Source organism: Carassius auratus, chromosome 35, assembly GCF_003368295.1.
Source record: "Carassius auratus strain Wakin chromosome 35, ASM336829v1, whole genome shotgun sequence".
NCBI classification, from domain to species: domain Eukaryota; kingdom Metazoa; phylum Chordata; class Actinopteri; order Cypriniformes; family Cyprinidae; genus Carassius; species Carassius auratus.
Window position 1 is genome coordinate 8,007,495 of NC_039277.1, and position 27,444 is coordinate 8,034,938.

A 27,444-nucleotide genomic window follows, 5' to 3' on the forward strand; every position below is an offset into this window, starting at 1 on the left:
AGCTAGTATATATATATATATATATATATATATATATATATATATATGTATATATGTATATATATATATATATATATATATATATATATATATATATATATATATATATATATATATATATATATATATGTATATATATATATATATATATATATATACATATATGTGTGTGTGTGTGTGTATATATATATATATATATATATATATATATATATATATATATATATATATATATATATATATATATTTGTTGTAATTATGTTTAGTTGTCCCAACATGCCCCTCACATTGTGCAACACAGCTAATTGGGGGGTTTTATTTTGGCTGTGAGACAGGGTTTTTGAGGGAGGGAGACGACAATAATCAAATATATGGGAGCCAAATTTCCTTGGGTCTGCAGGAGCATCCTGCAAAAAAAAAAAAAAAAAAAAAAACGGGGCCTCTCCCGATTCCACAGCCACACATGGGCATCGATATACGACTGATGTAGCCCCATTTATTTTTCAAACCACGGAGTAGATCTAAGAAACGTAGAGTCCTATTCCTGTGTATTGATATATTTATGTTAACTGCAGCAGGAATCAAGTTTATTTGGTGTATTTGTTTAGAATGGAACACGCTGAAGGTACAGACGCTTTTATTCTACCGTTGTTTCGATGCTTCGTTTCATAATATCGCGCAGAAACAAAACAAGCGTTGCATGTATTTGTGTTTCTGATAACAATAAAGCAGTGATTTTCATCACACCTTTTCCTGGTGGAAATGTAATCTGGCCAATTTGATTTAAAGGGGCACGGGAAGCCATGTTGACATGTTCGCATTCACTTCTTCAGTTTGCAAGGTTATCCTCGTGAATCAGTCTGCCAAGAAACATACAATTTAGAAAATAAATGTCTCTTTGGAAAATTCCCTGGTGATAAACCATAAAAGTGCGTGTATTGGTGTTTTCCCCGTTGTACACACATTAGCACATCCGCTAACGCCGCCTTTCATATAATGCAGCGACATTACACGGGTTCGCTTTACAAGGATGTTAGGAAAACAGGATCGTCATTAACTACACCAGAGTGTGATTTTGTTTATTCGTGGCCATATAACATTTTCCTGAAGTCGTAATTTGTTTTACACGTGGCAAAATGATTATATCGGGTTTGTTTTGTTATCCAGAAAAGGCTAGCAGGCTAACGTTAGCCAGCTGCTGGTCTTTGCAGGTTTGTTTCTTTGACATGAAACGATGTTTCAGTTCAGTTGGTTTAGACGCAGTCGATTATTGTTCTGTGGGATTGAGTGATGTGGTTCACGTGCTTAATGAAATTCTTTAACGGCTAGTTTTAAATCCTTTTATTTCTGGACAGACAAAATTAACACTGCTCTGATGTCAAATACTTATTTTCTTGAACATCTGGCATAGGCACGCTTATTAAAGGGAGAGAAACTTAAAATTCAAAAGATTATTTAATAAAATAAAGGGGGAAGCATGCATCGTTGTCAAATATGGCAATACATAGGGGGATGTAAAATTAGGAAAATTACATTGGACATGTTGGACAGCATATTTAGCCAGAATCAAACAAGGCTGAGCATTTGCAATCTAAATTTTGCATGAAGTTTCCTCTCAAGAGTCAGGGAAAGTTGGCATAACTCTGCATAAAGTAAACTTTATCTATCCCCTGGGAGGCAGATTTCCAAAAGCAGCGTATTACCCTCACAAAATCATTTGTGCATTGCAATAACCACACATTTTTTTAAGGCATTTTGTTGATTTTATACAAATAAGGTTATTAGATATTAAACTTTTTTTGTTGTTGCTGAGAGCAATGTTTCACAAATGTGATAAAATGAGGAGGCATTTATCATGTGTCATAAACACACACTGTTGTTCCTCAATATCTCAGCAGGCCCTGTAAGAAAAAGGGAAACTTAAGGATGCTGGAGCAGAACAATGGATTTCTCCTTCTCTTTCATGCAAGGGATCATGGGAAACACAATTCAGCAACCCCCTCAGCTTATTGACTCCGCTAACATCAGACAGGAGGATGTCTATGAAGCCATCAGTGACCCAGGAGATGATGGAGGACAGCAAAACTTTGAGTCTCCTTTGGAGTCAGGCTTTCCTTACCCTGCTGAAGACCTCCCAGTCATTACAAATGGCTACCCGACCGGCGTAGGTACCTATGAGCAACAGGCCAAGTTTGCCTTGTACTCACAGTTCCCCAATGGCTCAGCTAATGGCTACGGAGCCATACGAAACTATGGGGATCACGGGTTGTTGCTTGGTGAGGGTACAGTATTGAGACCTCCAGTGGTCCATGAGAAGCCTCCAAGCCACATCTCACCTCCACCTCATCCCCATCATCACCACCAGCCTCATCATCCTCCTCACCATCACCACCATCATCAGCAACAGCAACACCAACATCATCCACATAACCCATCACTGTTACCTCACCACCATCACCCGCCTCCTGCCTCTCACCTAATGCCTCAAGTCTTACCACCTCCTCCTCCATTGCTCTTGCCCTCTTCGCCACCCCTCCTGTCACCTCAAGATAGCACCGTCTCTAACCCCATTGCGCAATCCACCAACACTCCCAAAAAGACCAGCTCCCCAGAGATCAAAATAAAGATCATTAAGACCTACCAGAATGGCAGGGAGCTGTTCGAATCCTCACTGTGCGGGGATCTCCTGCAAGAGTTTCAGGCCGGTGAGCCTTCCAGGAGAAGACATGAGCAGAAGAAGGAAAAGAGGAAAAAGAGAAGCAGCAGACATGGTGCCGGTCAAGAAGAGGAGAGCCAGCAGCCATGCAGAGGCATGGAGGAGTGCTCAGGGGTGGTTCACAACTCCACACAACCCAACGAAGGTCATATTGCATTCAGAGAAGAGCAACCTTCTTCAGCCCTTAAAACCCCCAAAGCTGAACTGAAGGAACAGATAGTAAGTATAATATTCTTGACATGTTTATAGCTAGTCCTTTTCACTTCAGAAGAAACCACTTTCTGGTTGATGAGTTCTGATCATACAGTTCCTGTTCATCCAAGACCATCTTGTGCTCTTGTTTAGGTTGAAAAGCACTTTCCTTCGGTCATCACTAGCACTGGCTCTTGTCAAGAGTATGAGATCGGTGACTTGGTGTGGGCTAAGGTTGGGACGTATCCTTGGTGGCCGTGCATGGTGTCATCAGACCCTCAGTCAAATGTTCATATACGTCTTAATAAAAGAGGTAATTCATCTATTACAAGTACATATTTTAATGGCTGGAATACGCTACAGAACAGATTTTATGAATCTATGCACTAGTCACACACTTTTTGGCTATGAAAATATTTAGAGAGGACAAACAGGCTATCATACATTAAATGAGTGAGAGTTACACATTACCAGACTTACAAATCCATGCTAGTAATTTGGCATTCCGGTGGGCAAATGAAAACAATATGTGCTCATGTTCTTGTTCATGTTTGGAATCAAGAGTCTGGAAATCTGTCTTCAATTGCCTTAAAATTTGCAGAATGGCTCTGATTTTCAGCTACTCACCTAGGTCGGAAAACAATTTTGGAAAAAGTAAGGTTGTGTATTCCAGCCTTTAGTTGTTAATTATACTAGCTTGTTTCAAATGTATGTTTCTAATCGCGTGCTTCCATGGTTCCTGGTAGGTGTTAAGGAATACCACGTGCAGTTCTTTGGCAGTGTCCCTGAGAGGGCCTGGATCCATGAGAAGAGAATTGTGGTGTACAAGGGTGAGAGCCAGTTCGATGAGTTGCAAGCAGAAACACTCCGGAAAGCAACCAACCCAACCGAGAAACAAAAGGTATCCTGTACCCCAGCAAATTTGGTGACCTTCTTTCTGTGGACATTTCTGGGCACTTATTCTATGGTTTATTTATTTTAAAGTTGCTGAAGCCTCAGTCCCAGAAGGAGCGTGCCCAATGGGAAGTGGGTGTGGGTCACGCAGAAGCTGCTCTGCAGATGACACGAGAAGAACGCAATGAGAACTATACCTTCATCTACATTGACAAGGATCCTAGTTCTGCTGCTCCTGCTGCCGACACTGTGTCCCCACCTAGGGTGACTGCTAAAAACTGTCCCGAACGCAAGCAGAGACGCTCTAAAGGCAGTGCTGGAGTGAAAGAAGAGCCCATACCTCGTCGCCAGCAGCCACGGAGGCAGTGCAGCATCAATAGTAGTGGGGAAACATCATCTCCCAATCAGGGAGAGGATGATATGGACCAAGAGCAACCCTGCAGCCCTGCAAAACCTGACCCCCATCCGAAGGAACCCTCTCCACCTCCAGTCAGGACGCCCTGGAAGACCGCCGCAGCCCGCAAGCTCCTCCCACTCTCCATTACTATGAAGAAACTCAACGTGGAAATCATCAAATGTGACTGGCAGCTCCCAAAGCAAAAGCTGGACTTACCTGAGAAGACGGAGAGTGAGGAGACGCCCAGCGAACAGGTTCAGTCACCTGAGGTAAAAGTGAAAAAATGCTTATGAACAGAAGGGAGTGTGGTTTTGTAAATCATGTAATAGCAGCATCAATCTTTTTAATTTGGTAAAGAAAAGCTTAAACAAAGAAACTCTGAAAACATCGCTTCAAAAAAACATTTCAATAGCTACAATTTCTCATATCAAAAATGGAGTTGGCCACAAGTGACTCACTATGCATTTAAATAAAATTGTATAGTGAAATTGATCAAATGGAGATTGCTCAAATGTAACTAATTACATATGCTTAAATTTACTACTACTAAAACGAATATCTTATTTTTATAATGGCATGTACAGATGTGTTGTTAGTGGTAACATTCAATTTTGTTAATTGAAATGGAGCTGGAAAATAACTTTAGAAGAAACTTGGGAAAACTATAACAAATATTATAAAAAGTTCAGCACAACAAAAGTGCACTAATAAATTAGGGCTTTGTCTGCGTGATCTCTTCATGCTTGCTGATTAAGAGGAAATTGCACCTCTTATGCCAGGCAGCTGTTGTTAGTTTTATTTTTTTATGTTTTTCAATCTATCCCACAAAGGACTCCAGTGATAAGGCAGAGGCAGAGACATGTTCCAGTGAAGAAGAGCGAGCTGCGTCTCCCTCAGCCTGGAGTGACCAGGAAAGCACCGAGCAAACCACAGGTATATATAAGCACAAACACAGAGTGACTGAAAAGAGTTGAACTCCCTTTTGCAAAGATATTCAGATGTGCTTTGCAGTATAAGTTTAATCTGTGAAAACATCCTCTGTGTCTGTGATGTCAGAGAGAAAGCAGCAGCGGCGATCTGTACGAAGCCGCTCTGAGTCAGAGAAGACTGTGGAACCAGTGCCAAAAAAGAAAGTGAAGAAAGAACAGGTAGAGCACATGAACAAAATATCAAATCTACTATGAAATAATTTAAGAATGATGAATCCAACAAACCGTAGAATTCATTAAACCCGCTCCATTTTTTTGCATTCACCGCTTGCATAATTTAGCACCGGATTCACTCAAGGAATCATCCAAATCATATTACCTACCTATTGCCTTAGTTTGTTCATATTAAGAGATTTATTTTATTTGTGTAACTTGTTTGATTTGGGCTTTGTTTGGGCTCAATTTGGTTTTGTTATATTTCAATTTCACAAAGACATGTGCATCGATAGCCAAATAAAACGACACCTTTGAAATTTAGGCTACTGTATAATGTCTTCAATCTCATTTTGTTAAAAAATTGTAAAATGTTTTTGTGAGAAAATTGAATCGTGAAATCAAACTTCTCAGTCGAATCATGAGTTGAGTGAATCCTTACATCTCTAATACTAAACCAACACTGCAATATGTCTAGTTTATATTTAAAGTGAGTCACACAAGCCTTTATGACTGTGTAAGTTATGCAAAGGTTTAAAATAGTTAATACACTTTTTTTTTTCTTCACAGGCTGAAGCAGCACCTCAAATGGATTTCAAAACAGGGTCGCAAAAAGGTGCGTGACACTACAAGATGAATTTGACATTTATTTAAATGGTTTTCTTAGAGGCATTTTTGGGTAATGCTTTGAATGATTAATAAGCCCATAAATTAATTTATGGATCAGTATCTTAATGCTACTGGAATCCTGTAGGTGCCAGTGAGATCTCCGACTCATGTAAGCCACTGAAGAAACGCAGCAGGGCATCTACTGATGTGGAGATGGCCAGCTCACTGTACAGAGACACTTCTGACTCTGACTCCAGAGGTCTCAATGATCCACAGGTCAGACTACACTCAGAAATACTGCCAGTGTGCCAGATTGACACCTCAGCGATACAGTCCTCTTTGGGTTACACAATTGTTATGACAGATTTGTTTATTTATATATGATATAAATATGTAGCCAAATGACAAATGGATTCCGCTTGTAAAGCCATATTTTTGTGTTCATTTGCATCCCTTGCAGACTGGATTCGGGAAGCGCTCGGACAGTCCGGCTGCAGTGGATGCTGACGGATCTGATGCACAGTCCGTGGACTCCAGCCTGTCTCGTCAAGGAGGAAGTTCCTCAAAAAAGGACACAGTCTGTCACGTAAGCTCTGTAAACACTCTGATGACTTCCTGTGAAGTGTCCAAATATTTGTGCCATGTGCATCAGATGCTCAGCCAACAACTCCTGCATATTTTTTTTGTTAAGGTTCCAATAGATCAGCATCCACAGAAATGTTAAATAGTAGTTTAGATTTTGTCGGACTCTTTCAGGTGAAATTGCAATCTGTTGATGTGGTACTTCTCTACGATTTCCTAGGTCTGCGAAACATTCGGGGATTCTCTGGTGAGCTGTGAGGGAGACTGTAACAGACTCTTTCATCCCGAGTGTATTGGATCTAACAGTGGAACAGAGGGAGAACTCCTTTGTCAGGAGTGTAAGACAGGTGAGCATTATTACGTCCTATAGGTCCTAAATGGTTAAGCATTTGAATTAAACCGAGTTAAAGAGATGTTTTTTCCCAAACTAGCAATACACTTGATTTGTGGTAACTTTCTAAAAAGCTATAACCAATTATATAGCCCAACAGTAACACTGAAATGGCCTATCCACCTTGTTCTTAAACTCAGAATTAAGCCTAATGTGGTAAGACGCACCAATTTGCGATATAAAGCAGCAAACCTAGCTGATTGCTTGGCGTCCGTTGGATGAGACCATAAAACTTTACCATAAACTTTACCCACTCTTACTGGGAAAAATAAGGTGGAAAAAAGTTTCATAGCAATTCTACATTTTAGACCTAATGTAAAGTGGTTTAAAAAAATGGGTTATTTTCTGTAAAAATTGTCTAGTATTTTATTTGTGCTAAGAATTTTAAATGTGCATTGAAAATTGCATTTAAGAAAAATTCCTTTCCTGTTAAGTCTAATCTGTTTGTCGCCATCACTATCTCCAGGTTCCCACCCTTGTTTCTCCTGCAAGGTCACGGAGGGTGATATGAAGCGGTGCTCAGTGAATGGCTGTGGCCGGTATTACCACGAAACCTGTGCCCGCAAGTTCCCCGGCACCAACACCGACACTAGAGGCCTCCGCTGCCCTCAGCACAGCTGTGCTACATGCTGTCTCGATAGAGACCTTCACAAAGCGTGCAAAGGTAGATATATAGAAGAGTCACACATTCTTTGTATTTTACAGAAGCAATTTCAGAGCAGTCATCCCCTCATTTAGGCCGCATGATGCGTTGCATCCGCTGTCCGGTGGCGTATCACACAGGAGACGGTTGTGTGGCGGCTGGCAGTCTGTTGATAACACCCCACATCATCATATGTAGCAACCACTCCAGTGCCAGGAGGAACGGACACTGTTCCTCACCTGTAAACGTAGGCTGGTGTTTCATCTGCGCTCGAGGTACGTTTGGCCTGACAGTCTTCATACCTTCCGCTATAGCTAACGTCATGATAACTGAGATGTTTAGATTTGTATGTTCAGTGTATCTCATACTTTAAGTGGCATTTAAACAGGAAGTCTTCACTAGTCAAGTTAGTGCAGCCACATCAGTATTTTAACGTTCTCTGGTGTCGTCCTTTGCAATGTACACTGTTCCTTCTCTTTAAGAGTAGGGATCTTTAATGTGACTTCTGACCTTCTGTCTTGTCCCCTAATCCTTTTCTCTCAGATGTATTGTGTGTTCGTGATCCATCAGATCATGTTTGTGTCTTACTAATTAGTAACATTGTAATTGTCTGTGATTATTCTGGGAAAGGACTGAGATTGAATTAAAAATGTAATTTCATTAGAACTTTTAAAATGACAAAAAATGTCAGTAATTTAAGACATTTCTAAAGTTCTAAAGCAATTAATGAGAAATTAATGAACACTAAATCTGTTCATCTGACATTAAATGTTTAAAATTTGACCCATTTTTCATCTGCAATTCAAAAGATAAATAATCAGAAAAAATTAGATTAAAATGTTAGTATCTTACAGCAGTTATTTAATAAACCTATAATATGCCAAGACCCCCACTCAGTGATTTGCTCAGAATGCAAACATTAATGAATATCACTGATTGCATCTTTAAGTTTTGGAATTATCAGACACCTTCCCACTTTTGTAGAACAGCTCTTTAACCCTCTAATTTCTCCAGGAACTAATTGATAACAATAAACTGAATTTTGGACGTTTCTTTAACCTTCTTTGTTGTCTGCAGTAATTGTGATAGTCTGTGTTGGCGTGGGAGCAGTTGCAGGTCACTTGATCTTTATAAATAAAATTCGTCCTTAAAACCTTTTTCATTAAAGAAGCAAAATATTTAGGTTTCTCACCATCATGTTGTTCCAAACCCTTGTGATTTCATTTCCTCCCTGAAGCACAAAGTGCAAAATTTTAAGGAAAGTTCTGTTTCTGTCTTTTTTATTTCCCCTATGAAGTTGCAATTAATGAAGGCTTAGGTTTTCAAGGTCAAAAAAGGATGTAAAAGCACCATAAACTTAATAAAAATAATCCTCAGCTGGTGAAGCCCCATGATAGTCTTGACTAAAACAGACTAAATTTGAAGTCTTTATTCACTAAAGGAGAGGTTTGAACAACATGAGGTTGAATAAATAACTAATTTACATTTTTGAATGAACTATTCATTTAACATTTGGCTACTATTAAAAGCAGAAAACAGAAAATCAAATGACACAACAATTGCTGCATATTTTAAATTTTATCCTGCGAATCCCTAAAGCTCCCACTCCAACACCGCGGTATTCTTCTTTTTGTGTTATCTTTTCAGGACTACTTATTTAACCATGTGTCATTAATTATTAATTAATGTGTGTTTTCTGGAATCATGGGTAGTTTCATTACTCATGACTTTTCCTGTTTGTCTCGTGTAGGGCTTTTAGTGCACGACCATACTGACACCATATTAAGTTCATATACCTTTAAGTCGCACTACCTTCTGACTGAGTCAAATCGTGCTGAGTTGATGAAATTACCTATGATTCCTTCTTCTTCGTCAGCTACCAAAAAGAATATTGGGAAAGGTAAAATCCTGTTTTCTTGGTTTATGTAGTTTGCCATCTGTATGCTTTCACAGCTGTCCTATTGCTCATTTTTATTTATTTGTTTATTTTTGGGGTCATTTTATTGCTGGTAATTTAACACCCTCACGCTGCTTCTAATGCACATAGTGGGCTTAAAATAACACGCATTTTTAGTTCTTTAGTTTAAAATCAGATAGCGGCATTGTAAATTAGTTTGGGATATTGTGTAGAGAAATAAAGTAGAAGTCGGGATAATACTCAAATCTTTGTTTGCTTATAACCGCTTCTCAGGAATTTAATAACAAGGTTATGATGTGTCACGTAACTTGTTATTCTGAGTCTGTAACATGCTTATGCTTAGCATTAATTGCTTGGATTGTTTCTAAATTACTTTGTCCTGTTTCTCTGTTTGCTTGAGCACAATTATACCCCTCCCACCCTACAAACATAAACATATTTTGGATGGCAGTTTTAATAGAGCCAACAGCAGGGTCCTGGAAGTAAAAACCCATTCATTTTGTCCATAGAGAATTGATTACTAAAAAGAACCTGAACTGCTCTGATGTATGGAAGCCCTTTTCTATCATGGAATATAAATTAATAAAGGTCTCACAGAATTCTGAGTTTCTCGCAACTGTGCCTTTTTTATTATTATTTCCACCATGGAATAAAAAATTAAAAAAGTAATTGCAACCTTTTTATCTCGCAGTTTTGACTTTTCTTTTTTTCTTGCAGTTGCAAGTTTATATTTCAGAATTTGGGCTTTTCTAAGAATTTGCGAATTTTTTTTTTTTTAAATTTGAAATTGTGAAATATGACTCAGAATTGTGATGGGAAAAAGTCAGAATTGTTAGAAGTTGAAATTACTTTTTTTTGTTTGTTTGTTTGTTTGTTTTATTCTGTAGAAAAATAGGCTTCGATACAGATTATTAGCATTAATATAGCCCCTTTCACACTGCACGTTGGACCTGGAAAATTGCCGGAACATTGGTGGGTCGCCTTCTGTGTGAACGCAAACATGTCCCGGGATTGATCCCGGGTCGGAGACCTAGTAACATTGCCGCGCACAGTGTGAACAACAGCCAGAACTATTGCCGTAAAGGGTGTGTTGTAGTGGCGATGCACGTTATCGCGCGACTCTTTTACCGGGTGTTTTAAAGGCAGTTCAACGTTCGCGACAACAAAATATGTGCAAACTGTAATGAAGCAGAGATCAGTTAGTTTCTCATTTTCTGCGCTGAAGCTGAGATCGTTCGCCAGCTTCAGTGAAAGTTAACGTGCCTAGTGTTTTTGACTCATACATTACATGCCACACCCTGATGTCACGTGTCGTCACGGGACCTTTACTGTCACGTTGTGTGTGAGTGCACGCACATATTCAGGGTAATCACTGGAAGTGCAAAATCTAGCTACCCAGGAACAATTGCCGGGACACATTACCCGTGTATTTTCTGGAATCGCAGTGTGAAAGGGGCTTTAAAGTTTCAGATTTAATTTGGATCTCTTATACGTTTTATATTGTACCTCTTTTATATTTTATTCACATAATTTAATAATTCTTGGAATTAGTAGTTAATCCCTCAAAGTTTTTTTTTTGCTTTGAAGATTGTAACGTGATTCATTTCTGAGTTGGTTGGATTGGTTCAGGACTAGAACTCTTTATTTAACATTTTTTTGAATCCCTCTGGAGAAAATGAATCGGGAAAATGCTTTCAAAACCAAAGTGGCTGGAAAAGTTGGCACTCACTGCTGTACTCCATCTTTTATTGTCCATCAGTGCTTATTTGCAATATTTTTCTAGTCAGTCAAACCAACCGTTTTAAGTGACACCATCCAAAATACTTGTTCCGTGTCTGTTAGTGTACTGCAGGTGATGTTAATGCGGACAATCAGTCAGTGTGCATCACTGCATGTTTCCCATAGTACCCCCCTCTGATCATTCACTATTGGCTGCTTATTAAATCACCTGGCAAAAAAAAGCACATTAACATAATGCTGAAAGGTGTTAGTCATCAAACCATGTCTTTGAGCATGTCACACTGAACTTCAAATTGGCGTTTAGAATCTAGAGGCATATGTTGAAGCATTTCAGAGACATATTTCGAACTCCGAGGACACACAACTGTCTGATTCTGACATGCTCATGGATGAGGTTTGTGGAATACCGCCTTATTGGGAATGGAGATGCATGTGGTGATGCTGTGGGCCTGTGTATTTGATTGTGTGTTTATGTGCGTGTGTGTGCTTGTCAAAAAGGAGGAAGACTGTTGTGTTGCGAGGCCTGTCCCGCCTCGTTCCACCCCGAGTGCTTGCACATGGAGATGCCAGAGGGGACATGGCTGTGTGGGGAATGCAGAGCGGGCAGGAAGCCCCACTATAAGCAGATAGTCTGGGTCAAGCTGGGCAATTACAGGTGCGTTCGTGAAACTGTTGAATGTCTCTGTGTCCGAAGATACTTTTAGCTAAACTAAGGGATGTTCATGCCAAGTCTAAATGGCACAAACACACACACACACACACAAAAAAAGCAATTTTCTTTTCTTTTCTTTTTTCATCAAATTGAGTAAAATGCAGATTATAATAATAATAATAATTTTAATAGGCACAAATGCATCTACACAGAAATTAAAGTTGAGGTGAGTCTGAGCAGGCATTATTCCATCTGGCTTTTATGCAGCATTGCATCTTAACACAATTTTGAACAGGCACAGAGCAGACTTAGCCGTGTAAAGACGCCTTCCACTAGAGGCTAAGGTGGTCAAAGCAGGCATTGCTTAATCCAGCTTTTAAGTTTTCTATTTAAACAGGATGGAAGGGGTCATCCTTTCCTTTAAAATAACCTTTTTTTTTTGTTTTTCACAGCTGTGATATTGCTGTTGATTTTTTTCTATTGCTTATAAGAGGTAAATAGTAAAAACAGAGGGGCATTCTCATTCTAAAGAACAATTGATTCAGTCATCAGTATTTTTATCAGTTTGTTTTCCTAGATGACAATGTCTTAATTTTACCTGTGTGTCCAGTATATAAGGGATAAATTTAATGTTGATGTGGAACCATGTGTAGGTGGTGGCCAGCTGAGATATGCAACCCTCGTCTGGTTCCCTCCAACATCCAGAGCCTGAAGCATGACGTTGGCGACTTTCCAGTCTTTTTCTTTGGCTCCCATGACTATTACTGGATAAACCAGGGAAGAGTTTTCCCATATGTTGAGAGCGATAGGAACTTTGCAGAGGGACAAGTTGGCGTCAATAAGACATTTAAAAAAGGTGAGATAATTGGTCGTATGTTTAATGGAATGATCATGTCCCCAGTAATGGTCAAGCTGAACTGACTCCTAAATGTATTTTTGTGTGTAAAGCCCTTGAGGAGGCAGCTAAAAGGTTCCAGGAGCTAAAAGCACAGCGAGAAACTAAGGAGGCCCTCGAACAGGAGCGCAACTCTCGGAGACCTCCACCATACAAACTTATCAAGGTACAGGTTATAGCTCAAATCCTCAAGTATTTTATTTCTCTATTGTCCTGTGGTACCATAATACGACCCATTCTTACATTTCATCTTAATCTCTCTACAATGCTACTTTGTAAAGAAAACTCAAATAATATTGAAACAAACTAAAGCTCTGTATTTTTGTCCATGCTTTTCACCACAGTCCAATAAGCCAGTTGGGAAGGTGCAGGTGCACGTCGCTGACCTCTCAGAGATCCCCCGATGTAACTGTAAACCCACAGATGAGCGTCCGTGCAGCCAGGACTCTCAGTGCCTGAACCGCATGCTGCAGTATGAATGCCACCCGCAGGTCTGTCCCGCAGGGGACCGCTGTCACAACCAGTGCTTCTCCAAACGCCTCTACCCCGACACTGAGGTCATTAAGACCAGCGGCAGAGGATGGGGTCTAATGACCAAGCAGGACCTCAAAAAGGTGAGAGGTTGATGTCTGATCATGAACTCTAATTGCAGTGATCGACTCTAGCTTTATTGGTGAAAAGTTCAGAACGACTGGGAAATTAATCAAATCTACAGTGTTGTACATTTCTTTGGTGACTATAAATATGTCGTTTTGCTCCAGGGTTACAATAGTTAACTAAAACTATTGAAAACATTTTTCATAACTGAAATAAAGCTGGGAAAAAAAATGAACAATTTGAGATTAGATAAATGAAAATATTGGCTAAAGTTACTAACTGTAAAGATAATTAAAAATTAAACATAAATAGTAGTTGTGTAGCTGCTTATTTATTATTGTTGTTGTTATTATTATTATTAATTGTATGTAGATTAATTTGGATTTTAAAAAATAATCAACTTTATGGTGAAAAACTTTTGATGAAGTTTAGACCTTCATACATTACATTGCATATATAATTTTTACTGATCTTGGGACATTGTTTGGTTGTGTTTAGGGTGATTTTGTCATGGAGTATGTCGGCGAACTGATCGACTCCGAAGAGTGCAAGCAACGAATAAGACATGCCAATGAGAATCATGTGACCAACTTTTACATGCTGACCCTCACAAAGGTACCACTGTTGCACGTTTACTCCGTGTATGTCACATTATAACGTCATCACAGCTGTATTAAAGTCATCATTCTGTGCTTCTCAGGACCGTGTGATTGATGCTGGACCCAAAGGGAACTTGTCACGCTTTATGAACCACAGCTGCAGTCCTAACTGTGAGACTCAGAAGTGGACTGTGAATGGAGATGTGCGGATAGGGCTCTTTACCCTGTGTGATATCGCTGCAGGTAAGAACAATTTGTATTTTCTTTGAAAAAAGGACAGCATTTGTTTAGAAACTAGTTGAGATTATCCTTTTTTTTTTCAGACACTGAGCTGACCTTTAATTACAACCTGGACTGTCTGGGTAATGGGAGGACATCATGCCACTGTGGGTCCGAGAACTGCAGTGGTTTTCTTGGAGTCAAGCCCAAGGTAAAGCCTAATTGAATAAGACCGGAGCACATGAAGTGCTTACCCACGATTTCCTGTTGCACATAGACAATTCCCTGGAGTTTCCAATAGCTGAGTGTAATTATGCTGGTTGTTATTTTTTTACTCGTGGTTCCATGTACTTCCATTATAATTTTTTTCTACCATCATCGTATCAATCTCTTGTCTGACACCTTGTTTTACTTCCTGTAGAGTGCAGTGGTTATGGAGAGAGAAGAGAAGGTGCGCAACGCCAAGCTCAAGCCCAAGAAACGCAAGCTGAAGACAGAGAGCAAACAGACCCACGAGTATTACTGCTACAGCTGTGGAGAGGGAGGAGAGCTGGTCATGTGCGACAAAAATGATTGTCCGAAGGCCTACCATCTCCTCTGCCTCAACCTGACCAAACCTCCATACGGTACGTGCTGCCTGTCACTCCAGCTTTTCTTATCAGCTGTGGGAATTTTGTAGTAATTGTCACATGTTCCGGATGGCCTCTTGTTACATGTTGCTTGATGGGGATTTAGATTCCCATAGCATTAATGACTACAATCTAGATCAGTGGTTCTCAACCAGAAGCCCTTAATTAAATAAAAAATGTACGATGTTTAAACTGACTTTTTCTTGACAAGAGGGAGTTTGGAGTAGGGGTGGGCAATATCTCGATATTTAAAATATATCGATATGTTTTTATCATTTGTGATGATATCACTTTTATCATCACGGAAATTCGTCCCCCGCACTTTTTCGGGCAAGTGTGTTCATATAGAGGTTTTCAAGAGCTGGTGTGAATAAATATAGATTTAGAGACAGGATAGTCTGCGCATGACCTGATGTTTTTTTCGGACCGAGAATGCGAAATGAACATCATGGAGCGTTAAACTCTCCTGCAGTGTGTGTGTGTGTGTGTGTGTGTGTGTGTGTGTGTGTTTCATTCATACTCGAAGCCGGAGGGCGCTGTCGCGCAGAAAGTCATAACAGGAAATTCCTAATATGGGCAAAAGCGTCCAGCTATCGCTGTATGAAAACAGTTGTTTTCGGTTTAGTTTTTTTCAAGTCCAAAAAAAATTCCAGCAGGTGATAAATAAAGTATAAGAACAATGCAATGCTAATTGACATAGCATTTATTTCAGTAAGAAACTATTCTGCCTTATTAGGCTATGCGATAACAAGTGTTTGTAGTATATAAACAAATCCTTATTATTTGTTATTGTCCAGCAGTTATAGATTTCTAAGCCAAAAAAAGGAAAAGAAAAAAGAAAATAAAAGGTAGAAATCCAAAGATAAAAATTAGTTGCTTTTAGTATCCACTACCAGTCAAAAGTTTTTGAACAGTAAGCTTGTTAATGTTTTTTAATTCTCTTCTGTTCTCCAAGCCTGCATTTATTTGATCCAAGTACTGCAAATCAGTGAAATTTTGAAATATATTTACTAGCCTATTTAAAATAGATGTTTTCTATTAGAATATATTTCAAAATGTAATTTATTGAGATTTCAAAGCTGATTTTTTTGCACCATTACTCCAGTCACACGATCCTTCAGAAATAACTTCTAAAAAAAAAAAAAAAAGAAGAAGAAAAAACTCTTATTATGATAATGTGGAAAACTTTGAGTAGAATTTTTTTCAGGTTTCTTTGATGAATAGACAGTTCAGAAGAGCAGCATTTATCTTAACTTTAACTTTATCTCTTGTAAAATTATGTCTTTATCATCACTTTTGATCAATTTAAAGAATCCTTGCTAAATAAAAGTATAGTTTAGTTTAGTTTAAAGACAAGTATTTGCCAGAAATGTATTACTATTGTTCAGCAGAATGTACATAGCCTACTACTACTACTAAAATGAAATGAACATAATTTTTTAAGGAATAATCACACAACATTTCTTCCATGTTTTATTTTTAATAATAAACCCCCTTTTTTTACCAAAAAATTAAGTTTGCTTAATTTTCAATAATTAAAAGATAAATAAAAAAAATGTTTTATGCCTTCATTTGTTAACCAGAAAAATTTAAATACACAGAATTTCAGAGGGGGAAAAAATAAGGCTATTTTTAAGATTGTTTTTATGCATTTAAATAAAACACAGAATTAGGTAACAATAAAACATATGGTGAAAAAAATATATATTTCATTGGGCCCTAAACATAATATATATACATATTTTTCTTTTGTAGTAGTTTTTGGGGGGTTATTTTTCCTGTAAAGATATTGAGATATATACCGTATATCGAGATATAGCAAAATATATCGAGATATATTTTTTGCTCCATATCGCCCAGCCCTAGTTTGGAGCCTAAAAGGTTGAGAACCATAAAGAAAAATAATGAAACAACCATCTATAGATGGGTCAATGAAATTACACTAATATTGTTTTTATTAAATAGCAGTTTTATCTAATAATTCATAGATAAAATGGCTTGGAAACACCCCTTCTATGATGACAATTATTCTTATTTTTAAACTAAACAAATTTAAGGGGGGTACAAAAAGTAAAATTTTAAATTCTTGGAATAAGTACTTTGGTATAATCTTTTTTTATTTATTAGGGGAAAACAACTGGTTTGTTCAAATCTATTGTAGCTGTTTTGAAATCAGATTTAGATTATCAGATTTTAATAACAATTTGTAAAGACTGAGAATGATCTTTGTATTGCTTTAATTCTCTGCCGATAATGATCTGGTTTACACACAGCTTCTGAGTCTGTGTGCAAAGAGATAACACACAGACTCACAGCCCACTTTTTATAGTATGTAAAAAGATACATTGAAGGACAGACTAGGATCTTTGAGCCAATCATGTTGCTCAGTGCACACACTCCTCATAACTCATGTACATCTCATGCACCTCTCACTGGTACGGACTGTCTCAGAACTAATTGTTCCTGGTACATGGTTCCTCTTTAGAAGTTGTTTTTCAGCCTAAAGCAGTTACGTGCACAGGTTAAACAAAGAACTCAGTGTCCCTATGGAATATATATATATATATATATATATATATATATATATATATATTTTACTACCTTGATCATTGTATGTTAAAAAGATACCTAAATGTGATTAATGCAATCAATGCCAAATTAACAAAACTAAAAATTTCCATAACACAGTGTTCAAAACCATGTCATATGGTGCAACCAACATAATGGAAAGAACATAGAGACAAATCCTCATTTTTGTTTCATAGTTTCTTAAAATATCAGATCAGTTGACATTTTTATGATAAAACAAGGTTAGTTCATGTTGTAAAATGTCATGTGGCGCAACTCTCCAAAAACATATTTACGAAATTAATTTATGATTTTTGTAAATGATAGTTTACAGCTACATTTTTTTTTTTTTAATCTTTTTAAGGATTTGTTCAGCTGCTGTGAGGAAATTAAGAAAAATACATTTTACTCGATGGTTACTCCATATGACATTTTTAGTCATTCAACTTTTTTTGAAAATGGTATAATGTTTTTCAGGGAAAAAAAACGTGTTTTACACTAGATTTTTATAAGATTTGTTTCCTGATTTTCTGTTGACCCATTTACCCCTAGATCTTATAATAAGTTAATCCAACTGACAATTTGAGATGTTGCCAATCATAATCTATTAATAAGAAAGAAATTGCCAGTATGAGGGCAGCAAAAGTTCTCTCTTGAGCCACTTTGATGTTTTATGATTGGTTTGTTTCTTCTGTGTGTCTCAGGGCGATGGGAATGCCCCTGGCATCAGTGCAGCGTATGTCAGCGCAATGCCACCTCCTTCTGCCACTTCTGCCCCGCCTCCTTCTGTCGAGCGCATGAGAGAGGACAGCTGGTAGTGTCTGCCCTCGACAACCAGCCCTGCTGCTCAAACCACGACCCCCAGAGACCCTTAGGGCCTCAGGCTAGCCCTAGCCAGGTCCCCGTAAAGAAGGAAGTCCTAGAACCCGGAGAGGAGGGTGACGGCAACGAGGAGGAAGAGGACGACAACGAAGAGGACGAGGGAGAATGATTGGGCCAAAGCACAGAGGAAGCATTGAAAACCACATCAAAGTGCATGAAACTTCAAACTACAACAAACCGTAGAGTAGATACATGCAGCTAGGTGGACTTTATAAACTGGTTTGATTCATTCCAAATCTACAGCAGCTGGTATGAATTTTTCCAACATACGACCTCATGACAAATTCATACAGGCTTATTTAACAATGTAAGCTACTCATTTCTGGTTTTATAAGCAAAGTTTCACAGCTAATTCTCACTGTTTTTCAGACGTGCACCATTTAGGAAAAAACCTCTGTTACAAACAATGCCTTTCAGCGGCAAAGTTGGTTCTCACATCTATGGTACTCAAAAACACTCCATAAACACTTTAAACCAAGAACTTTATGTACCTCATGTAAATAGCAAAGACTGTTGAAATATGCGTCGGGCCTCACCGGTAGGATTTCACTACATTTCTGAACATGAACCTGTCGTGGTAATACCCCCCCCCCCCCCCCCAAAAAAAAACCCAGAGAGTAATTCAAAACACATACGAGGTTTGTTCAAATGCCGACCTATTCCAGTAAGTTTGTGATTTGTAAGATATATAATCATTAATATATTTATGTCAATGTTTACATCCATTCACAATGTACAGTATTATTCGTCTGTATTAGTCAATTTGATATCACTAATTGTATTGTAAATGTGCCCTTTTTGTCAGCAAAACTGCATTATTGCTTGGCCGATACTGTATTGCCGTCATCTTTCGGTCCTTCGAGCGACAACGCAGCATAATTCAGAATTATAAGTGTTAGAAATAACTATCAGTCACCCGAGAAGATCAGTTCTGACGTGTACAAACGATAGCGTTTGATGGTGTAGAGTTAAGCCACATAATCTCCAACACTGCCATGTGTCTTAAACAAATATTTACCATTGTGAGTATCGAACAGGTGCCAGTGTGTATATCAACTAAGAGAAACCCATATCATGTTTCTGAGCAGGGCTTGTTGTGAGACTGCGAGTACGATCTTTAATCAACGTGGTTTTTCTTATTTTCTCCATCTTTTTCTGTTTACGAATTGTTTACGAGTGTAAAAATAATCAGTTTTCTTTTATGTTTTGTTTTCAGTAGTTGAGATTCATATTGTTGTACAGTCGAGACTCATTTTAAAGGTATCAATTGTACCTTAACCTGCACACTTTGGTTCATCTCCTTTACGATTGGTTACGTTCGGTTGTATTAACGTGTTTCTTCGCTAAAACCGAACTGTCATGTAACGTGGGAGGGCTGTTTGATTTACGGCAGAGTGTAGCATAATCCCTCTCTGTGACTGTACTTGATGTGAATCTACTTAACTCCGTAGCGCTGATGCCTGTGCTGTAAAGTGGAGCTGTTACTCTCTTGTTACTGGTAGCTGTGCGGCCGTGCACGGATGAAGAATCGATCTCGACGCCTTCGGCACATGGGCTTTGTATACATACTTGTTAGTCATTTCACATTACGTTTTTATAGACCACAGTACAAGTATTATGGCACCACCATTATGTTTGTCACTTTATGGAAAGGAGGGAAAGTGCTGCAAGTTTTCATTTTACTTGAATCTTGTCCATTTTGCCTTTGTTAAAGTCTGTATTTGTTTTTGTCTCGCAATGGAGTGTTATTTGTGGATGTCTGTATGGATTCTTGCATCCGACGGCAAATTTAAGGAATTCTGACGATTTGACTGCCAAACTGAGATTTGTATGTTTATGAAAATACTGTATGCTCTTACTTGCATCTGCATCTTTGAAAACATGGAAGGCATTTTGGGTGTCTTTTGTATAGAAGCCTGTCTCTGTCATAGAATAAAACGTTTAACTGTGACTTTTTATCTCACAGTTTGGAATGTTGTTTATTAGTTTATTAGTTTATAAGTATGACTTTTTTTTTTTTTTACAAAGTCAGAATTATAAGATTTAAAAAAAATCACAATTACCTTTTTTATTTTATTGTTCTGTGGCAGAAAAAGGTTTATGTAATTTTGTGTTTATGTTCCGATATGTTATATTTTTATAGTTTACATTTATTTTTATATAGCTTCCTTTTATTTTTTTTTAGAAGTTGTAGGCACTTTTGTTCCTGAATCGCCAATGTTTGCCCTAATGTTTATAATGTAAAATATCAAGAAAATGCATTTGGCAGAATGCAAAGCACGTTTTGCCTGGTCTCTGTCAGTACTATAATTTTTTACTTATTCTATCATTTGTATTTTCTTTATTTGGCCTTCATTTACATGTTTAATCAGATACAGATGATCACTAGGAATTACCAATGACCTTTTCTGGAATGGCTTGTTTGAACCCCCGTGGAAATTTCATTTTCTTAAGCGACATTTGTTTATGCAGTGGTTCAATCACTGATCTGACTGTGATGGATTTGTTGCTATATCGATTAAGCCACATCAGATGTTAAAAGTGTATTACCTCCATTGATTCCAGTGTTTGGTGTCAGTGCACTGTACTTTGTGTACATTTTTTGTGTATTTGAAGGTGTTATTCTCATTTTGTGCTATCCGAGCATGTTCTTTGTGTTGCTTAACTAAATTTACTAAAGGTGGTGTCCTACCAGCTTACACTTTGATTTCTGTGTATTGATTTCACATTCCTGTTTACTAATTCTTGCTACTGAGTTACAGAGTTTGTGTAAAGATTAATGTGATATTGTAAAATTTTTCACCATGCACATTGAATCACATCACACACTCCAACTGAATAAAACATATCCTAAATGATATGGCTTGGGTAGAATGTATGTCTTTTTCAAGTTTTCTAATGATGTATTTACTCATGGCTAGAAATTAATTTGGCTATGTTATGTAGCCTGTATCATTGCATTGTGTAAGAGAATGATGCTTGATCAACTGTACATAGCTGAAAGCAAAAAAACAAAAAAAAAACACTAAACTGTCATATTGTATTGTCACATGAATGCTTGTAAAATTGCTTCTGAATGTTTGTGAACTTAGAAACATTTTGTACATTTCTTGTATTTTATTTGACCAACTTTTGAGATGTATTTCTTCAGAATTCATAATTTATTCTGAGAGTACTTTAAGTAACATTCCACAGATTTAAATGTTTTCAGACTTGCCTGGTTTGATTTCAATAAACTGTAATGAATGTTCTAGTGTTTCTTTGAATCTGCATCTGAATTGAGTTTGTCGTAATTGGCGCCGTCACATATTTAGTGGTGTATAATAAAGCTTTGCTAAATGTAGGCTACATATTTTTGAACACGTTTACTTTGAATAGGGTCCAGTGGTTAAGGAAATTTGCATGTGCAAAAAAAGTCGAAGGTGGGGCTGTGGCAGTGTGGCTGTCTCTAGAGGGCGTAAGATTCATATGATGATCTGCGACTGATACGTCCGAATCGATTCTTTTGAACGTTCGTGATTCAATGATACGTGTTCACAAAAGTAACGTTTGTCACAAATTTGTCCATTAATTTACTCAAAAAACAATATCTCCATTAAGCCAGTGTGACACTGTAGAATTCATAGCAGACTGCTTGGCTTTTTTGCATAAAATGTTTTATAATACTATAGATGGTCTGAGAATAGCTAGTTTTATTTGAAGTGAATATGATTATGAAAAAATACTTGAACTTACTCTGGTATTAGATTTTTAAAAAAGCAACATTTTCACTTTTGAAATTAACCTCAAAGTCACCAGTCATTCATAACCTCTCTTTATTCACAAAGGCTCTTCAAAACGGCTCGATCGAATCAGTAAAAAGAACCGGTTCAAACGAACGATTCCTTCGCGACTCGGCCATACCTGAAAGGACTGACGTGTTAATGTCAGAGCTCTCTTCATAGCTGCTCAGTACGACGCTCAGCTGCTGCTGGACATGTCAAGTATATATGATAGACATCACGAAATTCTGCTCCGGTGGCTGCTGTCAACAGCCGACAAGGCAACGGTTTAGACGGAAAAGGAAAGAATCCGAAGGTCGGTATTCAACTCCGAACTGCAGACAAAAGACAGAGGATGCGCGATGTCGTGTTTGCGGAAATGTTCGTAAGCAAATATCACAGATGTGTCGCGGAGGGTCGTGCACATTTTATAGATTAACAATATGTTTGTTTCCCGTGAGACACTCTCTAGTTATAGAAATATTGATCTTTACTAATGTGCTGAAAAAAAAAACATGCTTAATCTAGCTGTGTTTTGAAACGTGGTAGCGGATTTCTAGTTGGTTTAAGTTTTAGACCATTTTAGACCAGCAACAAACCTGGCATATTGTTTAAACTGGTTCAAACTGTAGTATAAATCATCTTTTTCGTACCATAATAAGGTGGTTAAACTGGTTAGAGATGGTTTCTAGCTGATCCAAGGTTGGTATTATATGGTGACCAGCAATTACCATGGTGATTATATGGTGACCAGCAACTACTATCTGGTTAGAATTTGTGGTCAGGTTGGGTTTTGAAACATAGTAACTGGTCAACCAGCTTGTAATGACCATCATAAATTGGCTAGAAACCAGATCCCATCTTAAACTGGACTTTAAACTGGAGGCACAATAAATGTAATATTAAATCCCCTTTTAAATAACACTAGTGGTTTCTTTTCTTTTTGTTTTGGGATTATAATACTAACCAGTTGAAGTGTCACATTTCCTATTGTGTTGGAAGGTTGTTGGCTTTAAAGAATATATGTGGGTTGAATTCTCAAACATTAATTTCTATCTTTGTATCTGAATATGAATTTATGATTTCAGCTTAATGCAACAATCGTCTTCCAATTTTTCCAGGTTTTAGTTGGAGGAGTCTTCGATGACAAACCAGGTCCGACGATGAGGAAGAGTTTTGATAATGGCTTTATTGCAGAAGTTATTGTGCGGCTGCTGCTTTTAGGTGTTTTTCTGTAAGTACTTGATTAAAGAGAAGCTCTAAATCTTCAGTTACATTTGGCCTGGACTTCAGTGGGTTTGACAGATCTAACCAATCATAAGCTGTAATGCTAGTCTTTTGTACAATTTTAAAGAGCTGTGGCCTAGTGAAGCGAGCGGCCAGTCCTGTTGCAGATGTGTGGGAAGATTTTCCAGTCTCTTGAGCTGTGCCTGTGTTTGTCTGTTTTGTGGAGATGAGGATTGTTCTCTCAGGCTGTTATTATGCTCTTCTAGCGTGACAGAGGAGCTTCCTCCTTTTAGCCGTGAGATCCAGCCCGAGGAACTCTGGCTCTATAAGTTCCATCCCGTCAAACAGGACCGCGTTCCCACCCGCCTCATGTTTGTAAGTGCTTACAACTCCTGTTCAGCCACGGAAAATCATCGGAATTTAAAAGGCATGTGTGTGATGATGATAGTGGGGAATCTCATTAGTGTTTTTCTCTGATTAACATCTTGAAACAGTCTATCGCCCTCTTCACTCCAATGGTGGTTATTTTCTTACTTGCCTTATTGAAAAAAGGTGGAAGGGGAGATGTGAAAGAGGCATGTTTGGGTAAGAAATATGTGAAAATTGTTTTTTTATTGTTGCAAACTTACTAATATATATATATATATATATATATATATATATATATATATATATATATATATATATATATATATATATATATATATCTGTGTGTGTGTTTGTATGTATGTATGTATTGAGATAAATGATCAAATGATGATCTCATACTCTTGAGTGTTATTGTCTCTGTATGTTGTTTGTATGGCTCAGCTGTTACTTTGACCCTGGTGTTGAATGGAGTTTTCACTAATGCAATCAAGCTAGCTGTGGGCAGGTGAGTGATCTTAATCCTATAACACTGTTAACTTTGCCCTTGATACATTTATATTAAGTTTTGAGCATCTCCCATTAAGCATAGAAAATGGAATTTGGAATATTGGAAGAGAATATTGGAAACCTAGAAAATCCTATTAGAGGGGAATGGTCAGGCGTTGCTCTTTTTCCCAATAAATGTATACATTTCTCTCTCCTTACCAGGCCACGACCTGATTTCTTCTACCGTTGTTTCCCGGATGGCCAAATGAACCCAGAGCTTCACTGTAGCGGTGACCCGGATGTAGTAATGGAGGGCAGGAAGAGCTTTCCAAGTGGACACTCTTCCTGTAAGAGCAGTTGCTGGTTTTATTTAGTGGCAATTTTTTAAGTCACCATGAAACACTATTTACAAACTTTTACATCTGGAATCTGACATATAAGGTGCCTGCCTGAAATTGATTGGATTGTAAAAAATATTTTATACAAAGATTACAATGACCAACACACACACACACATATATGAGGGCTGGTAATTTAACGCGTTAATTAGATTAATGAATTATGGAGAAAATTAACGTGTTAAAATTAGCGCATTTAACACACTTTCCTCGCACCAGACCTATGTGGATCATCTGCCATTTCATACAGTCAGTTGATGACTAATATGGGGCAGGGCAACAACTTACTCTGTGATGGCGCCTAGAGAATATCCCTAAAATTCAAGATATAGGGCAAAACGCCCGTTTAAGATTGTGTCTCATATTTACATCACATAGCTAAGAAATATCACATTAGCTGTAAGCTAAGTCAGGGGCGGACTGGCCATCTGTGTGATCTGGAGAATCACAGAACGGCCGGTGTGCCGGCCCACCACCCGCCACGCACGCACGCAGTCATCACCTGTTTTTTTCCCCACTAATCTGTTTCACGCTCCAGTACTGTAGATGGCAGCAATGCACCTTTAAGTTGGATGCCAGCTGCACTGGCCATGGCCGCCAAGTAAGGAGAAGAAGTGGAAGAGTAGGAAGAAACCAACAGCAAAGACGTTAGATAGGAAAAAGCATAGAAACAAACGTGCATAAATATATGCATAACGCGGCCGCGGGTAAAAAACTGAATGAAAAGGGTGGGGCTGAGAAGTCGAGATAATTTTTTTTTTCCGGAATTTAGATAGTGAAGAGGAGAAAGAGAGTTACTTCCTAGGGATGATGTTAGGAAGTGATGTTCAGGTTGCTACATTTTTAATGATTACAGTAATTAAAACAGCTAAACTTTTTAGCTGTAAAATGTCACATTCAGTAGCTAATATTAAGAAATATGTTGTGCTTTTACTTTTAAAAATTTTGGTAACGTTATAGTTAATGCTTACAAACTTTGAAGATTTTCAATACAGAAGTGTAATTTGTAATGGTGTAGTTTCATTTACATGTGGTATTATTATTTGTGCAGTAAGATTAATTACTGCATAAATTAAGATTATTAATACATTTATTTTAAGACAGCATGGAATAGATTGTATAATATGCTGTTATAACAGCATATTATACAATCTATTCCATGCTATCTTGGAATAAAACCTTTTTTTTTTCTTTTTTTTTTATCAATTCCATCATTTGTTTATTCAGGTTGAGTTTAGACCAATAGCAGAGAAAGACACCCATTCCAGCTCAACATCTAGTCAACATCAGTGCTATTGCTATCATTTGGATGGTATAGTATCATGAGCCACAATTAAAGTCTTGTGACACTCATGCCTGGCGTTATTGTTGTTGTTGTCATCGAGTTTACGCGCGCCGGTTGCTTTAGGCCGGGCCTAGTCAAAGTCCAGGGTCATTTTAACCCTTTAACTGCCCCACCAAGAAAAAAGCATTTGAAATTTTTTTTGTTTGCATTTCTTATCTCCTTATGTCATTAGTTACCACACTCAATGTATTTTTTTTCAACACGTCCCATAATTTTTTAAATATCGGCCTCTACCAAATGGTTGATATGTCACTTTATGGCAAAAGTACCGGAATTCATACACATACTATGGAAATCAGAAAATATGAACTATAATGAATGATCAGAAAGTTATATTTCTCAGCAAATAGTACATTCTGACAGCAGAAAGGATTATCTGAAAACATTAGCTTAGCTTTTCTACGTTTACCATAAAGTGACAAATCAACCATTTGGTTGAGCAGGCAGTTAAAGGGTTAAAGCTGATTTTTCAACAACCGCTACACCAGTAATAGCTTTTTTTTTACATCAATTACACCAAAAAAAATTTCTTTACTGTCACATTTGAGCTATTGATTTCTGAATGTGTTATCCATTTATTTATAAATTAATGAAGACAAAATATCTAAAAAATATTTTATATTTAATATATTCCAGCCTGAAACTTTTGAATTGATTAGTAAATATTCAGCAGAATAAAATCCAGCTTTATATTGTCAGAATGTTCCACTGCCTGTGACTCACAACATTTTTCCTTGTCTTAGTTGCGTTTGCTGGTCTGGGCTTCACTGCCCTGTACTTGGCTGGTAAGCTGCACTGTTTCAGCCGAGTAGGCCGTGGTACAGCCTGGAGGTTGTGTGCCTTCCTCACCCCCCTCCTCCTCGCCGTCATTATCGCCCTTTCCAGAACATGTGACTACAAACATCACTGGCAAGGTGAGATTTTAATGCCATCATCACTGCCCTACCTCCATATACAGTTTCAAGTCAAATACACAATCTCCCGTTCATTCCCAGATGTGTTGGTGGGATCCCTCCTCGGTTTGGCCTTCGCATACTTATGTTACCGACAGCATTACCCAGCTCTCAACGAATCAGACTGCCACAGACCCCTCCGAATGAGAGAAGACACCGTTCCTGTGCAGGAACGCAAGCAGCCCATCCCAGGCTACCTCTTACCTTTGTAGGAACTTAACCAGACCAACAACCATATACTGTGTGAAAGTTTACCAAACCATTTGCTGCGATTATGTCTATTTTTGGTATGTGTGATGCCTGTCAATCAACGAGCACTTGTCGTTTTTGCCTTCCTATGCTGTTTTAGACATTCACAATGAAACTCTTGTGTATTGTAGAGCTGTCTTTTTGAACACGTCTTTGAACATTTGTATCTTCTCAAGCTCTTTGAAGTTTATATGTGAACTATCCTGTGAGGAAAACAGCTTCTAGGTCAATTTTAAAACTTTGCAGACATATTTATAGAAATCTCCAGTGTATCTAGGAAATCCCCTGATATCTTTGTCAATAAAGTTTGTGGCCATTTCTAATGTTTCAGCTGGATTGTGATCTGATCATTTGATGTAGAGGATTGTGTGCTAGGAGGAGCCCTTTGCTC

At 37.9% G+C, this 27,444-nt stretch overlaps 2 protein-coding genes across 6 annotated transcripts; both read left to right on the forward strand.

The window, feature by feature from the left end:
• The first annotated feature begins 401 nt into the window (after positions 1 to 401).
• On the forward strand, positions 402 to 18,876 carry nsd3 (nuclear receptor binding SET domain protein 3). 5 transcript variants are annotated; one of them, XM_026219653.1, is made up of 23 exons: positions 402 to 625; positions 1,896 to 2,935; positions 3,062 to 3,221; positions 3,655 to 3,809; positions 3,893 to 4,468; positions 5,030 to 5,132; positions 5,256 to 5,347; positions 5,912 to 5,957; positions 6,096 to 6,226; positions 6,411 to 6,536; positions 6,753 to 6,879; positions 7,390 to 7,587; positions 7,662 to 7,841; positions 9,317 to 9,466; positions 11,723 to 11,879; positions 12,530 to 12,732; positions 12,825 to 12,937; positions 13,116 to 13,385; positions 13,867 to 13,983; positions 14,069 to 14,210; positions 14,291 to 14,397; positions 14,608 to 14,812; positions 18,088 to 18,876. In XM_026219653.1, exons 2-23 carry the CDS (start codon positions 1,943 to 1,945, stop codon positions 18,372 to 18,374), a joined length of 4,638 nt encoding a protein of 1,545 aa, XP_026075438.1. In that variant the 5' UTR covers positions 402 to 625; positions 1,896 to 1,942; the 3' UTR covers positions 18,375 to 18,876. The 5 variants fall into 5 exon arrangements, with proteins under 5 accessions (XP_026075438.1, XP_026075441.1, XP_026075439.1 ...); XM_026219656.1 differs by having other exon boundaries at positions 9,443 to 9,466; XM_026219654.1 differs by having other exon boundaries at positions 1,899 to 2,935.
• Positions 18,877 to 22,144: 3,268 nt separating this feature from the next.
• Positions 22,145 to 27,383, forward strand: plpp5 (phospholipid phosphatase 5). Its single transcript, XM_026219712.1, has 8 exons — positions 22,145 to 22,342; positions 23,148 to 23,260; positions 23,520 to 23,628; positions 23,748 to 23,838; positions 24,064 to 24,127; positions 24,331 to 24,455; positions 26,595 to 26,765; positions 26,847 to 27,383. Exons 2-8 carry the CDS (start codon positions 23,190 to 23,192, stop codon positions 27,014 to 27,016), a joined length of 801 nt encoding a protein of 266 aa, XP_026075497.1. The 5' UTR covers positions 22,145 to 22,342; positions 23,148 to 23,189; the 3' UTR covers positions 27,017 to 27,383.
• The last annotated feature ends 61 nt before the right edge of the window (positions 27,384 to 27,444 follow it).

Excerpts from the sequence above, each read along its gene's own strand:
- nsd3 (XM_026219653.1), top strand. The coding sequence starts at position 1,943 with ATGGATTTCTCCTTCTCTTTCATGCAAGGGATCATGGGAAACACAATT. Across the intron at positions 6,537-6,752 it reads AAAAGGACACAGTCTGTCAC|GTCTGCGAAACATTCGGGGA; the intron begins GTAAGCTCTGTA and ends ACGATTTCCTAG. Across the intron at positions 14,211-14,290 it reads CCTGTGTGATATCGCTGCAG|ACACTGAGCTGACCTTTAAT; the intron begins GTAAGAACAATT and ends TTTTTTTTTCAG.
- plpp5 (XM_026219712.1), top strand. The coding sequence starts at position 23,190 with ATGAGGAAGAGTTTTGATAATGGCTTTATTGCAGAAGTTATTGTGCGG. Across the intron at positions 24,456-26,594 it reads TCCAAGTGGACACTCTTCCT|TTGCGTTTGCTGGTCTGGGC; the intron begins GTAAGAGCAGTT and ends TCCTTGTCTTAG. Across the intron at positions 26,766-26,846 it reads CTACAAACATCACTGGCAAG|ATGTGTTGGTGGGATCCCTC; the intron begins GTGAGATTTTAA and ends GTTCATTCCCAG.